The sequence below is a fragment of the Acipenser ruthenus genome, chromosome 43 (genome assembly GCF_902713425.1).
Source record: "Acipenser ruthenus chromosome 43, fAciRut3.2 maternal haplotype, whole genome shotgun sequence".
NCBI lineage: Eukaryota > Metazoa > Chordata > Actinopteri > Acipenseriformes > Acipenseridae > Acipenser > Acipenser ruthenus.
This window is the reverse complement of record NC_081231.1, coordinates 2439749-2456437: the sequence shown is the minus strand read 5'-3', so window position 1 is coordinate 2456437 and position 16689 is coordinate 2439749. Positions and strand designations below refer to the sequence as shown.

The 16689-nt window shown below is 43.0% G+C and overlaps 1 protein-coding gene across 2 annotated transcripts in view; it reads right to left on the bottom strand.

The window, feature by feature from the left end:
* LOC117398502 (echinoderm microtubule-associated protein-like 3) overlaps positions 1-16689 on the bottom strand; it is a 54760-nt gene that overhangs the window by 29935 nt on the left and 8136 nt on the right. Inside the window, exons 2-6 of one of the 2 annotated variants that reach the window (XM_059012060.1) lie at positions 7356-7532; positions 6968-7079; positions 4473-5228; positions 1936-2058; positions 1308-1336 (exon numbers count right to left, since the gene is read on the bottom strand). In XM_059012060.1, the coding sequence (XP_058868043.1) occupies positions 1308-1336; positions 1936-2058; positions 4473-5228; positions 6968-7079; positions 7356-7532 (1197 nt within the window). The remainder of the gene's footprint in view (positions 1-1307; positions 1337-1935; positions 2059-4472; positions 5229-6967; positions 7080-7355; positions 7533-16689) is intronic. The other variant, XM_059012061.1, reaches the window with a different exon arrangement.

Below are 16689 nucleotides of genomic sequence, written 5' to 3'. Positions count from 1 at the left end.
CACTATCACTTTCATTTCAGTGCTTATAGCACACAATATAATTTCACACACTGTACCGGTTGTGGATGTCAGGTACTACACTTGGTAAAAGAAATCTCTGTTTGCAAGCCATGCTTTCAAGTAATGTTGCACTTCCTTGGTCCCCTGGAGGGTGAAATTGCCCCCACCCCCTTTTTTTTTTAAAAACAATGCAACAGTGAAGGGTTAATCTGTATAAAGAATATGAGGTCACTGCCTCAGATGGTTTCACACAGGGGTGCTTAACTAGAGCATAACGTATCTAACAACTTATATTATATATGTGTGTGTGTGTGTGTGTGTGTGTGTGTGTGTGTGTGTGTAATGTCATAGATTTGTTTCTGTCCACATTAACAATGTTTGCCATTCGGAGTGGTTCTTATTTCTAGGACTCAAATACTGTGTTTGTCTTTTGCTTTTCATATAATCTGTGTTTTGAGCTGAGTTCAGGAGCTACTCTTCACCTCTAGCTGCCTCCCATAGACATCTGTAATGTAGCTAGATCAGCCTTTATATCAGTAAGCACCTGTCCCCCTAAAACTAGTAGGAAATACCACCTAGAACAAATGTGATGTTTTTTCACATCCACTAGGGACCATGTTGCAGGGGGGACAGGTACGTGGTTACACTCTGGTGTACCAGCTGTGCTTGAAGGCATGTTTGAAGGCTCTATAGGGGCCAAGGGGGTGCTTTAAACTTACAACTTTTAAAAAGGGATTCTAAACAAAACCAAAAAATACATTAATTAAGATACATGTGATCTGTTCTGTACCAAGTTTTTTTTTTTTTTTAAATTTGGAATCGGCAATTATTTTTTCTCATTTGCTCCCCAATTTGGAAAGCCCAATTATTATTTTTTTATTTCAACCTGGCTCACCGCTGCCACCCCCGGGAAAGACAAAGATGGACACACGTGTCCTCTGAAACGTGTGCCGTCACCCGTCCGCTTCTATTCACTCTGCAGGCCAGCCATTCAGCCAACCCAGAGCTACAGCGCAGGAGGACCACAGAGCTCTGGTCAACTTACAGGCAGGCCAGTCTACATGGGTCGCTGGTAGCCCTCCCCACCCGGGCGGCTCTCGACCAATTGTGCGCCGCCCCCTGGGAACTCCCATCCACGGTCGGCAGTGGAATAGCCTGGACTCGAACCGGCGATCTCCAGGCTATAGTGCGCAATCTGCCTTTACCGGATGCACCACTTACCCACCAAGTTGTTCTTTAAAGAAGGTAAGAAATTAAATATCTGATGATCAGCTTTGCAAGAAAGTGAACAAAAACAAAATAGTTACCTGAACTGGAGACCAGGTCTTTAGTCCGGCTGGAAAAAAAAAGAGAAGAAAATAAACAGTTTGGTAAATATGAGCTAGAGAAAGGGTGCTCCCTCCAGTCCAGGGCAGGCTTGAGGCATGGAGACTGAACTGCTCCCTCCCTCACCCCCTAAGAGAAAGGGTGCTCCCTCCAGTCCAGGGCAGGCTTGAGGCACGGAGACTGAACTGCTCCCTCCCTCACCCCCTAGAGAAAGGGTGCTCCCTCCAGTCCAGGGCAGGCTTGAGGCATGGAGACTGAACTGCTCCCTCCCCCACCCCCTAGAGAAAGGGTGCTCCCTCCAGTCCAGGGCAGGCTTGAGGCACGGAGACTGAACTGCTCCCTCCCTCACCCCCTAGAGAAAGGGTGCTGTCTCCAGTCCAGGACAGGCTTGAGGCATGGAGACTGAACTGCTCCCTCCCTCACCCCCTAGAGAAAGGGTGCTCCCTCCGGTCCAGGGCAGGCTTGAGGCATGGAGACTGAACTGCTCCCTCCCTCACCTCCCAAGAGAAAGGGTGCTCCCTCTAGACCTGGGTAGTTGAGGCACATTGGAAGGGGGGAGCAAGTTTGGAAGTAATCGCAATCAGTATTGCAAATAAAAGCGCGACTCACTTCTCGACACTTGGGGACCTCGTGAGCAGGTTAGCCGAGGAGACTGCTTTCTTTCCCAGTTTCTGCTTGGCTTTGTCCTGCTGCTCTTTGGCCAGTTTGTCGGATGAGCTGTTCCGACGAAACCTGGAGAAGACGGAGACAGCCATGAGAAACAGGACTCTGGAACACGAAACACACCCAGCCCAGTCTGATGAACCAGCAGCTTCAAATACAATCCCTTTATTTGTCTTTACTGTTTCATGATGCTTTTGGAACCTAGCCCAGTTTTTGGAATGGATAGCCTTTTTTTGGAACCTAGCCCAGTTTTTAGAATTGATAGCCCATTTTTTTGGAACCTAGAACAGTTTTTGGAATTGATAGCACATTTTTTTGGAACCTAGAACAGTTTTTGGAATCGATAGCCCCTTTTTCTGGAACCTAGCACAGTTTTTGGAATTCATAGCCCCTTTTTTTGGAACCTAGCAGTTTTTGGAACTGATAGCATCTACGCATTTTTGCATAGCTCTTATTCCAGTTGCTAGTTTGCTGACATGGGTTTACTGTATGTACCAGAGATCAGTCAAAGTGTCCAGCAGTAAGACCTGTCTAGTGATCTGCCACTTAGGAACACGTTTCCTTTGGTTCTGATGGCAATGCACCGCTGTGGACTCTATGATTGTGTTCTTTTGGTTTAACTAGCCTACATGACATACATCTATGGCAGTCAAGTAGAACCTAGTGATGTATTATGGATATTGTAACGGTCTGTTACTTTGTTCATTCACATTGTATATATTTGACCTGCTTTTGAAATATTTGAAGTAAGCATAGCGAAAGAATCCATCTCCTGTGAGTTTATGGGTTTACATTAGTTTAAAGACAGATTTAAAGGCAGCAGTTATTTAGAGTAGTTTATGAATAGGTTACTGTATATTAATAAACATTTACAAAAAAAAAGAATTGTACTTGTTAGTAGTTGTTTAGTTAATAATCAAAAAGTGCCAAAAAAACACCATCTAAAACATAATGAAATGCACTGTATTATGGAAATGCTGTCACTTCCTGTGTGTGTCCTACAGGAAGTGAGGCAGAGTAAATCTCAGCAGGGCTTCCTGGACTCAACTTCCTGTTTCCTCTGGTTCTGTGATAGTCCAGCAAAATGGTCTAATTTTCTATTTTTTTAAATCACAATACACTGTGAAGAACTGGAATGGATCTTTAAAAGACATTGACTCAATATTTAATAGTCAATCATATTTAAAAGCAGACCCAATGTAAGAATGTTAGTTAGGGTTGGCATACAGATTCCATTTCCAGCATCCTTTGACATGTTAACAAGGCTGTCAGTAACATCCATCAACATTGCTCTGACTGTGAATTCAAAATCAGAGCTCTCAGTGTGAAGAGAAAGTGCATCACCATGACTATCAACAGCATTACAGAACAGTCTTGAATGAGTCATGGCAGTGAACAGTTTCATGCAAATTGGATCAGTGGTATGGAAGACCTGACATCAGTTATATTCAGCAAAACAGAAAACTAAGAGCATGCTTTCAAAGCGTTTCTTCCTATTTTTTGAAAGAAGAAAACGCCTTTTAATTTTAGAGTGATTGTAGCTAACAAATGAATTCCATACCTTTCCTAAGCCACGCCCCTCCATTCTCTACGCAGGTGCAGTTTTGAAAGCAACACATATTTTAATTTTATAACATGATAGCTGGGAGTACAGTGGGTTAAACAAATCACTATCTGCAAGCCGTGCTTTCAGATAATCCTGCGCTTTCATGACAACCTGGAGCGAGACATTGTCCCCACCCCCTTCGGGGCTCTTTCCTGTCATTAGCCAATCAGCTGCTTCCGACGTGCTTTCAGCATGTAACATGACCCAGAAGACACTGCTGGGGATTACATAACCCATGAAGTGTAAGTGTAACAGACTTGCAGGAAAAAAAGGCACGTAAACTGAGAACTTTCTTTAACCGGGTGTATTACCAGATGTTTTGAAAAGTTTGCTGGAGCATGTGTTTCTTTCAAAACTGCACAATGGAGACCTATGTAATGAATGGAAGTGCATGACAGGTCAGTATTTTGTTCGCTACAAGCACTTGAAGTTGTTCTGTTCTCAATCTGTATGACTCTTGTAGATTTTTAGTTAGAGACTGGAGTAAATGCATTGAAAATGCATCTAACTGAAATGTATTTTTTCATTCTTAACCATGAAGACAAACACAGCGAACAGCCCTGTATTAAACATGTCCTGAATGAAAGGCCTGATCACCAAGCTTCACATCCAGCACTACATTTGAAATATGCTTTTCATAATGAAAGCAATGGAAGCAAATAGGGGGCGGGCAGTGATAATGTCTCTAGGGCTAGTAAGAGATCAGAAAGTGGATTTTAAAGCTAGATTTTAGTTCAAACAGAAATGATTGTAAACCAGCAGACAAGAGAAGCATCCACAAGCCATGCAAATTTTAAAAGGAGGAGGAGGAGGAGGAGATGGTGTTATTTATTGATTGGTTGGCATTGATTGGCATGCAGGTAAAGTAAAAACGCACAGTTTTTTCTCCGATTCCATGATGGCAGACACTGGGGACATGGTGCCAGTCTTGGGACTGGGGTGTTGTTCCTTGTGTGTGGTCGAGGGGACAGTCTCCTTCTTCGAGGCAGTGGAATGCTGCTGAGACGGATGGCTCTGGTCCTCCTTCAGCCTGACCCCTTCCTCCAAGCTGCTCTTGGGTAAGTGTTCCTTCTTCACCAGCTCGCTCTGTTCACATCCCCTCACTTCTTCCACAGGTTCATCGTGGCTCATCTTGCATGGAGAACCTCGTCCCGAATCCTGCTCTCGGATTATCGGAGCACGATAATCCTGAAGTCCTCTCAGGTGGGTGGGCTTGATCATCTCGTGATCTTTTTCCACCAGCCTGGTCCAGGGTTCACCCTGGCTGTCCTCAGCTGGCCTGGTCTGGGTCTTTTCGACAGCTTCCCTCAACACCGTGGTGTCTGAGATCAAGGCATCTTCTAAGGAGAGGCTCTCAACCTCATGGATTCGGGTCAGGCGACCCTTCTGCCCCACGGTTGTCGTGGCTTGCTGATCCCCATCGTACAGCTCAACGGCTGGCTGTCGCGAGACGCCGCTGTGCTGCAGGTAGCGCACAATGGATTCGTCGGTCTGGGTCCCGGCATCCAGTCTTACTGGGTTTGGTTTCTGTTGCACAGCGGAGCTTGTTGGAGACACAGAAGGACTTCCTTTGTCATTCTGGTTGGAAAGAGCGTCTGCACCCCCTGTCTCTTCACCCTGAGTACCTGCAGGACTGGAGAGAAATGTAGCGGACAAAAAAACACACATAAAACATCAAACACAATGGCTATGGGATCTAGGTGACTTTTCACAGACCTGAGCCTTTCTAGAGTCACCAATGCAAGATAAGCCAAGTATTGGATGGGCATGAACCCTGAACTGCTCCCTCTCTCAACCCCTAAGAGAATGGGTGCTCCCTCAGTTCCAGGGCAGGCTTGAGGCACAGAGACTGAACTGCTCCCTCCCTGTCCCCCTAAGAGAAAGGGTGCTCCCTCCAGTCCAGGTCAGGCTTGAGGCATGGAGACTGAACTGCTCCCTCACCCTCTAAGAGAAAGGATGGCCCCTCCAGTCCAGGGGCCGTATTACAGAACAATTTCCTAAATTGCTTTCCTATCTTATCTTTCATGGCTAAGATAGGATTTTTCCTAACTTGGTATTACAAAACCATTTCCTAAGTCAGCAGTGTCTACATCTAAGTATATCATCCTATCCTAACATTAGTTAGGAAATCCTATCTAGCAACAATCTTATCCATAAAAGTCTGAATAGAGCAGCTTACAGCTTCAGGGAATATACATGTTTTTAAGTTATGGCATCTAAACCCGATTCAGTTGTGGCAAAGAAACGCAAGGCTCTAAATTTTACTCGGGAATCTACAAAAACGTACAAACAGTACTGTGATGTTTGTGCCTCCGATGTGAAAGAAAGTGTGTAATATAATTGTGTACATTAGAGTCCCAATTTTTCGAGTTACATTACATATATGAGCAGCTGGTTATAGTTCAAAGGAGCGTCTCGCTGTGTAATACAACAACAAGACAGAATCGACACAGAATACTTCATATCCTATTCCTCAGTGAAGTTTCAAATATCAACGATCGTAATTATCATAATCACCGACAGTAACTTGTGAGTGCGTATGACTTCATCTCCATACCACGATGAACCACCTTCTCCCACGGGAAGTGGGGCTAGATCTGGACATTACACATAGCTTACCGTTAAAAGGTAAAGATCCCAAAATATACTAATGGATCATTGTGGTCATTATTATATAATAACTAAAAATGCCCAGAAATATTTGTGCAATACAAAACTTAAAATCTAAAGCACAACAACAATAATACATGTGCGTCATTTTTTTGTTTTTTGCATGGTTTGTTCAAACTAATAATTTTCTTTTTCTAACCCACAGATAGGAAAGGTTCCCCAGAGTCCTAAATGTCAGGAAACAAACTTAGGAAATGACCAAGTTAGGAACATTCTGTAATCTGCTGTTTCCTGTCTGAAATTAAGATAGGAAAATAAGTTAGGGGAGCATTTTCTGTAATATTAACTCTCTTAAACTTGTAGTTAGGACATTTTAGCTCTGAAGATAAGGTAAGAATGTATTTTAGGATGCTTTTGTAACATGGCCCCAGGATAGGAAACACAGTCTAGCACAAACCAAGGGTAGACTGACTTTAAATACACCCCTAATAATCTAAGACTTTCTGTGGTAAAAAATACTCTCCCGATGTAAAGTTTAGGAGCTGCTGCAGGTCTGCTGGGGTTTGAGGGTTAAACGCTAGACCTGCCTGCTGTACACAAACAAACAAAGTCACTATCCAACCCAGTAAAACTGCAGCAACTGAAAATGTTATCCTGTTAAATAGTAACAGATCATGGATATGAAACAGGTATTCTAGAATACACTGTCCGGAGGCAATGGACACTCCCCTGTCCACCCCTGTCCTTGTCCCTCTGGAGTACCTTTGACTGGAGGATCGCTTTGGCCAGTCCGGATTGGAGCTGGTGGACAGTTTGCGATGACTAGACGCACCGTCAGAAACACAGGAACAGCCTCTCCCAGCAGCAGGACTCACTACCAGGGGGAGAAGACAGCATTACTGTACAGCTCTGGCCAAACCTTCTGCACCCCCCTATAGAATGAACACATTGACACTAGGGGTACAGCAGGGGTAGAATGACTGTGTACTGTGTTGTATAGTGATAGTTATTCAGTGGTACCCTCATGTACACTGTGTGCACAGTGATGCTCTCTCATGTACACTGTGTGCACAGTGATGCTCTCTCATGTACACTGCGTGCACAGTGATGCTCTCTCATGTACACTGCGTTGCACAGTGAAGCCCTTTACCTGCCAGTATGTGTTGTCTCAGCAGAGGGATCTGTTCATCGTAGACTCGGAGTCGTCGCAGTGCGTCGCTGAGCGCCGACTTGAGCAGCGTCATCTCGTCTTCCTGTGTTTGAAGCCGCGCCTCCATGAGAGACAGCCTATCAGGGAACTCTGTGCTGCTGCCGGCCGACACGTCATCTACAGGAGCGGAGAAGCAGCCAATCAGGAGAGAGCAGCACACACACCCCCCCCAAAACTGTTCCGATAAAATTAATTTCACATAAAAGTCACATATCATCAGTCCTGGACATTGAAGAGTCCAGTGAACTAGACTAGGACTTAAAGGAATGAGCTGGGGTGAAGAAACTGAGTCTGTGTCGCATAAAACAAATAGAAGAATTGTGGCTGACTGTTTCAAGTCTTTAAAATCTTAAAAGGTGCTGACAAACTCTAACCAATACTTTAACCACAGCACACAATCCACAGCTGGAAATGAAGTGGATTTAGGACAGAGGGTAGGAGACACTTCTTCACACAGACGGTGGGGAGGGGATGAAATGGGCTACCAGGCCAGGCTGTTGAAACTGAATTATTTAGATCCTTTAACTTGATACAGTTTTAAGACCAATCAGCTACTAGGAGCCTGACGAGCACTGATGGGCCAAATCGACTCATTTGTACATTTTCTTATGTCCTCTTTTATCAACACAAGATGCTGCCGTACTCTGAGAGTACAATATATTCGACCAAAACCTACCAATACAGCAAGATATCAAAATACCCAGCCGGCTAAAGTCTAGGAAACCTTTCCGGACCCCTGCCTCGACGCTTCTGTCAGCCGCTGGCAAGATATGTGGTCAGCCTGCCAGGTCCCTAACTGAAGATCCAACGAAGGAACTAGCTGGCTTCTCCTTGTCTCAAAGACACTGGACTGCACTGAACCGTGTTTGAACAGCACATGGGAGCAGCGGCTTAAGGGATTAAGGAGTCTCCTGATTGTGACTGTGGTGAAGCGCAATCCATCACTCACATCCCCCATCACTGCCCAACACACGCCCAATTAGTATAAATTAACTTATAAGAACATAAGAACATTTACAAACGAGAAAAGGCCATTCGGCCCATCTTGCTCGTTTGGTTGTTAGTAGCTAGAATATTGACTTGGATTCAATGTTTAACACTTTGAAAGCCACTAACTCTTAACTGATCGGTTGCTGTCCTGGCAGCACGCTTTTGGAACTCATTTTTTTGGTGAGGCCGCTGCACTTTCCCAAGCTCCTGAGATGTGTCTGTACAGGCCTGCATTGTGCCGCTGTGTGGGAGTACATTAGCAAGGAGAAACATGTCACTGCAGCCTGACAAACTGCTGTTGCAACAGGTGCCCTCCTTCTTGGGATTCTTCATTCTTAACGCTTATTAAAAGAATTCCTTTTAAAACCTTGTTTTTTTTCAAAAGTGGGGGGAGCAGTGATAGTGTTGCAAGGGCAAAATAAAATGTAAGGCAATCAGTTGTATAGTGTGGGTTTAAAGGCAGGGCAGTGATAATGCAAGCGCCAATAAAAAAGTTAAATAATTAATTCGATAGCCTTGGCACTCCTTTAAAGAGGAGGGCGTCACTTTGCTAGTTGCTGGAAGATAACAATGGTTTCTAAAGCCCTGCTTAGCGCTTCTCCTGCAGTTGGAAGGTTTCAATGCTAAGAAAAGGAAAGCCTCCTTTAAAGAGGATCACTGTGTGAACAGATTCATCTCTCCTCCTCCCACAGGCTTGCAAAATCTCACAATGAAAACCACCACGTAACTGTGGCAGAATCCTTTTTTAAATTCCATTTTTACTATTGCCCAAGAATCAACCGAACTTTATTGCTTCACCATCCTGAAATAGTAGGTCAGGAAGCACATGTAAATCATGCGATTGACTCACAGTATAAGACCTTGAGCAGTTAGCCGAGTCGCCATCGTGCATGCTTTGGTGGCGTTTACTGTGGCTAAACATTTAACTGTTTAATAATGCACTAGGGATTCAGCGCTAAATCGGAAGTTGTTTGGCTTATTAATACAATACCATAACCTGTAATCAGTATTTCTGTATAGTTCTGTTATATTTACAATCATTCTGAGTGGCTCTTATTGCAGATACTTTAAAGGGTACATAAGCACCTTTTTATTTTATTGTGTCGCATGTTCCCATGTGTTGCTACATCTGTTTACGTAAGGTGTGTGTATTGTTTTAATTTTTTTTTTACATTTTGACCACTTTTTTTAAACTTTTAAATTGCATTCCTTGCCTCAAGATGGCTTCCCATGTACCCGCATGGACCTCTCAGAACTACATTTCCCATCATCCTCCTGCTCACTGGTAATTCCATCTCAGTTACACTGCTTTGTTATGAAAATGAAAGACATACTATCGGATACAACCTAAAAGTTTTATTCACGAACATCATATCTAACATTTGCATCGCAGAAACCCTGTATTTAAATGAAAAATTAAACATTAAAGGCTTTATTTTTAAAATGAGCGCATATACAGCACAACTACAAACAGTGAAAAAATATAATAACATATATATTTCAAAAGAAATGGGTATGTACATATACCCGTGTACAGGTGTAAACAGGTACATGTACACACAAAACTATAAAACCAAAATTATTTTTTCTAATACTACATAAAATGAAAATATAACACTACTTCCGGTATCACGGCTGCACTGTACTCTGTGGAGGCGTGTACGCGTCTGCCAGCTGACTGTGCCTGCATCCAGGAGCTGTGTTGTAAACACAGACGCAGTTCCATTGAACACTATTGTGTAAACACATGTAAACTGCTACATAAAAACCTGTAAAACCAAAATGTTTTTTTTTTTTTTTCTAAAGGTAATATAAAACATACGTTTCATATTAGGCTCATAAGTTGAAGTTAAAAAAAACTCACATGTGCTAGGAGGAGGAGGCATGTCTTATTTGCTGCATTTACCAAAAAATAGAATATCTTACGTTTTATTAAAAAAAGACATGTACTGTAATGCATGGGTCACATTGACCCACGTGGCGGTTCTAGGTAGAACTGTTTATAACTTTATAATTTTTGCGATTCTGGCTCTCAAACGCCGTCTGGATATTTAATTCATACATTTAGGAAAAGTCAAAAACGGACACACACATACAATTTACAACGGAAGAGTGATTAACATTTTAAATGCAAATGCAAATCAAACTGACCTGCATGACGGTTCTAGTGTTAAAGGTGCTTTCTCCTGCTTTCAGGATCTGCTCTTCAGTTCCAGTTACCTGCCATAGACGCTGGCAAAACAAGCTAGAGTGAACAGTTATTCTTCATCGCAATCAGACAAGCGATTCTCTACATATGTGCAAATGCAACTGTCACAGACAGACGGTCAGACAGACTCAAACACCCCCAGATTCCGATACACTCAATAAATTGAGCTGAAGAATGTCCTTGAATCGGACAAGCAGATCTCAATGGTGGGGTTTCCGTGCCATTCGGAAACTGCAAACTCCCTCTCCATTGCCGAGAGACTGTGACGTAGCGCGCACACCACGAACATTCGACAGAAACCTAAATCACCCGAATGGTACGACCAAAAGAGCACGGAAACCCTCTCTATGTTTTTATTTTTTTTTTATTTATTTATTTCTTAGCAGACGCCCTTATCCAGGGCGACTTACAAGATATCACATTATTTTTACATACAATTACCCATTTATACAGTTGGGTTTTTACTGGAGCAATCTAGGTAAAGTACCTTGCTCAAGGGTACAGCAGCAGTGTCCCCCACCTGGGATTGAACCCACGACCCTCCGGTCAAGAGTCCAGAGCCCTAACCACTACTCCACACTGCTGCCCTATGTTACTGTGTAAGCAACAGCATTTCCACAGCTCTAACCGGCACTGAAAAGGTTAAAGACGTCATTTGCCACGTTCACCCCGCTAATGAAGCTGTCTGGAGAGGCAGTGAGCTGCCGCAGTGTGAGCACAGTGCCCGGGGCGGAGGAACAGGTGGGAAGCAGGGAGGCAAGGGAGAGGCTGGCTGCAAAACAACACAGTACAGTGTCACAATACCACAGGGCAGGGAGGAGAACATCAAATACATGACCTCGTTAAACCCTGCAGGGACAATAACCTGCTCACAAACCACACAGCATCCAACTGCACTGCAACTTCGTACATGCTGATGTCACACTTCAACCATTTTTGCATATACCTGGATAGCCGTTTGTCATATCATCATGAAACTACCGTGACAGGGCAGAAGCACTGCCTGAAAATAAAAGTGCTGTTTTCAGGTGTTTTGGTAGGGATGGGGTTAATATATTATATTTATATATTTTTTATTTCTTAGCAGACACCCTTATCCAGGGCGACTTACAATTGTTGCAAGACATCACATTATTTTTACATACAATTACATTATTTTTTATTTTTTTATTTACACATTCTTTTTTCATACAGTTCCCCATTTATACAGTTGGGTTTTTACTGGAGCAATCTAGGTAAAGTACCTTGCTCAAGGGTACAGCAGCAGTGTCCTCCACCTGGGATTGAACCCACGACCCTCTGGTCAAGAGTCCAGAGCCCTAACCACTACTCCACACTGCTACCCATACTAGCCCACTCTGCCAAAACACAATGTGGCTGTGGCCAAATGAGTTCATTGGGAACAGCCACATAATATAAAAAGAGAGCTTGAAGCTCCATTAGGGGGACCGCCAGGGAGCTGGGAACATTGAGAGGTATTGTGTGAAGAAAGAAGGGTGTGTAAAAGGGATTGTGTGAGCCTTTGTGTTTATTTAACATGGTGGGTGGATGGGTGGATGGATGGGTGGGTGGATGGATGGGTGGATGGGAGGGTGGATGGGTGGATGTGAGGGTGGGTGGATGGGGGAGTGTTTTGCAATCGGTAAACGGCTTAGCCGTTCGACCTAGTTAGAAACTTGAAGAAAAGTACAGTTTAGCACTCCATGTGGGAGGTAGATTTTTGTTTTAATTTTTTTTTAATTTTCTGTACGTAATAAAACTGCTCTAAAGTACTGTTGGTTGCTTTTCATAAGACTGGATCCATGTCCTTTTAGTAATGTAGTGATCAGAATTGAACACTGTATTCTGTATGCAGTCTCGCCAGCACATTACACAACCTCCTTTGATTTGTACTCTACACTTGCATACCTCAGCATTCTGTTTGATTGTTTCCGTGCACTGTGTGGTTGTTGCTGACAGCGATGATGAATCTCTTACAGCAGCAAGGTCTCTCTCTTGGTAAGCCTGTTCCAGATTGTATTTGGATCTTATATTTTTGTGACCGTGCTGTAACACATTCAATTTGTTGACACTGAATTTGCTTGGCCAGGTTTCTTGCCCAGTTCTGCATGCAGTCTCCAACTGTGTTTTATTTACTATGTGGCTGAAATGGCGTCAGGTAATCCCCCGAACGTTGTATTGCCTTCAAACTTTACAAGGTTAAATAGTGCACCTCCACGACCACAAGGACATTTTGTAAACTTTCAGAACTTATCCATAAGTAATAGACACTCAACAGTGCTGAATTTAGAAACACTGAAAGAAACTGACATTTAAATGACAAACGTTTTGACTAAAAGTCTTTTTCAATTGGGTAGACCTAAAAAAAATAACCAGAATTCAGTTGCCTTCCCCTTTAAGATCTGTTGTTCTCTCTCTCTCTCACTCTCTCTCTCTCTCTCTCCCTCTCAGACAACAATGCACAAATCTAAATGCTTCCACACACACACACACACACACACACACACACACACACACAGAGCCCCCCATTCAGTTTTACTGGAAGAGAAAGCCAGAACAGACAATACCCTCCTTGAAAAAGCACGTACGAATTGCACAACAGCCTGACTCAATATAATGCAGTCTTTTTAATAATAAATATAAAACATGGCTTCGGTAATTAATTAACAGCTCCCTCCCAGACTTGTCAAATCTTTAGAAATGAGCACAACTCGGACAGCAAAAGAGCAATCTGCACCTTTTTCTATGAAGAGAAAAACAATATATCACAAAAATAAGAAAACAAGCCAGTTAAATGAACAGAGTTCACTTTGAAAACAGATTAACTCAGTTCCTTTGTGCTTGAACAGAATCGCAAAAGTGAACCAAATGTGAAAGGAGCCTCAGACCACAGCTTTGGGATTTCAGAAAGAGGCCTACAGGATGAAACCAACAGGCTGGTTCCACAAGCTTCCAGACGGAACCCTGTCCAACATGTGATCTGGTGAAGTCAAAGAATTCAGAGTGGTGCCTAAGGTTCTAAACACATTTCCAATCAGCTCTAGATATGAGAAAAAATTAAGTTGGTAACAATCACCCCCCTCTCCCCTCCGCCCTTTTTTTAATGGATAACAGACACTTTTGGACCTGAAGCTTAAGCAAGTCTCTTCTCTCCACTTTGACTACTACAATGCTTTGACAAAACAACGCTAAACTCATCGATCATAAACGGATCCCTATCCTCCAGACTGTGCACGCACCAGGATTCGCATTTCCCATTAAACAGTACACAAACCAAGATGGGCAAGTTGTTACCAGGCTAAAGCTGCACGTGAGGGTTTTGAATCTGAAATCGAAAGAGAAGTGGAGGGACAGAAAGCATACTACCTCTGTGAAGGAAATTATCCATGAAGGCAACCCAGTGTACTCCCCAGGTATCTTCAGTGTCTTAAAACTGGTGCTGGCCTTGCCTGTGTTAACATGCTCATGTGAGCGGAGTTTCTCTGCATTGCACTGAGAAACCCGTCTGACTGGTTTGACTTTGCTCCGTGTCCATAGGCATTTGGTGAACGTACTTCATCGGTGGGACTCGTAAGGACACCGAAGAATCCACCTTGCATTCGGAAAGCAGGCTTTGTGAAATGAAAGTGTATATGGAAAATGTATAAAATATGTCAGGCTGACTGTGGCAGTGTGCCACGCCCCTGTGCCAAGCCCCTGTGCCACGCCCCCGTGCGTATCTTTGTTTCACGGATGCTGGTTGGTCCAGTGGTTAAGGAAAAGGGCTTGTGACCAGGAGGTCCCCGGTTCAAATCCCACCTCAGCCACTGACTCATTGTGTGACCCTGAGCAAGTCACTTAACCTCCTTGTGCTCCATCTTTCGGGTGAGATGTAGTTGTAAGTGACTCTGCAGCTAACTTTCAATAACTTTCCCCCTAAATTTATCATTTTTTCCAATCAGGCTCAGTGATTCTTATTGCAATGACACAAATATTGTGGGGTTTTTTTTCAAATAATTTTGTGTTACAGTGTTTTGACTATGCTCTTCAGTTCTAGTTGCCTTATCAAAAAACGAAACACAATATTATTGTCATTCCTAATATAAAAGGACTGGGGAACAGTCAAAATGGAAGTAAATTTGAAAGTACTTCCCCTTTAATTTTCAGATAATGGTTGCAGCACTAGTTGGGTGAGTGTCCAACAATGTTAGAATGCTTTTCAATAGGCTGCTGCACACGAACAATGCAGCACAAAACACTGAACAGTGTGTTCCTTCCAGTAATTACCACACTGTATTACACCGAAAAAACAGAGTTTGAAAATAAAGAACACAGAATAGTCTAGAAGATGGTGCGACAGGGTAGCGTCGCGGCCCAGGCTGGTACTGTCAGAAAGAGACCCAGAGACAGAAATCTGCAGTTTAAGCTAGAGAGGGCATCTGGCTCCACATTTACCGGACGCTTTGAGACAGAACGGATTTTCAAAATTCCTCTTAAACTGAAAGTAATCCATTTGTAAATGATCTACACCTTTGCTGAGATTAATCCTGTGGCGGATTTGCTGTGCGTAGATGAGAAACGGGAGGATGTTTTGCTTGGGAGAGTATTTGCACATAACTGGTGATTGAATATCAACAAACAGAAAATAAATAGCGACTAAGTGGCTGCAAAATATAAATACATAATAAGAATACAAATACATCAGCATTTTATTAATTCTTATTATAATCATACACTTGTTTGATGCACGTGGTAATTAAGCACAATTATTCATTTGAGCAAAGGTGGAATGGTTCATTTACACATTAACTGCTTTCAGTTTAGGGACAAGTCTGAAATCCCGTTCTGTCTCAAAGTGTCCGGTAAATCTGAAGCCACCCTAGTTTAAGCGCAAGGGCCAAAAAAATAAAAGATTTAAATAAAACACTGGAACAAACATTTACCCTTGGGCTGGGCAGCAGCCTTTACTAAAGGTTCAGACGTCAAAAGAACACAAACAAACGATTACACCCACCTAACCCCCTCCACCAGACAAAGGATTTCTCCTAATTGGGGATTGGCCACACCTGTGATTGCTGGCAGGGACAGACTTAACCCCATTCCTGCCAACCTTACATTCCCCAACACACACCCTACTTACAGCAGCAAAGCTGCTGCCCTGCCACAGATAGGAATCTTGCCAACAAGCGACAGATAAAAATGTTTTTTTTTTTGTTTTTTTTACTGTTTACTTTAAAAATGCAAAGACACAGCTGAGGTCAAAAGTTTTGCATCATCTAGAATTTTAGGATTGAGACATCTAAAATATATATATATATATATGAAACATAATTTTGATCTTTTATTCAACATCATGTAATCAAAAAAACTACAGAATGATATTGCAAAAGTCTACTGGAAGCCATAATATTATTATTATTTATTTCTTAGCAGATGCCCTTATCCAGGGCGATATCACATTATTTTTACATACAATTATACAGTTGGGTTCTTACTGGAGCAATCTAGGTAAAGTACCTTGCTAGGGTAGAGCAGCAACGTCCCCCACCTGGGATTGAACCCACGACCCTCCGGTCAAGAGTCCAGAGCCCTAACCACTACTCCACACTGTACTCCACACTGCTGTCCATAATAGTAGTACAGTAGTATTTCATGTCAAATTAATTCATAATGCAAACCTTTTGGCCATAGCTGTAGACGCATCTATTTTTTAAATGACAACATTATGCAAGAGTTCCTCCACCCTCAGCTGCCTCTCTCTCCTGATCTATCCACAGAGAGTTCACAGCTGAACCCAGAAACACCAACACACTGGAGCTGAAACAGCTGGACTGGCTGTGGCAAGAGCCTGGATTTCCTCTACAGTGTGGTCCTGCACAGGGAGCAACTGGAGATTTCATCCAGCGTTTGTTCTTATTGGGAGTAACTACCATGACCCGATCTGAAACACTGGCCGTATCGCATTGCAGTGAGCAGTTTACGAACTGTCTTAGAGCCTGCGCTATCGGAGCGTCAGCGTTTAGTTGCATAACTTTGTTTCATTTTCCTTGAATTCTTCTTTATCTTGTTGACTCTGTGATGTGCACACAGGGAATG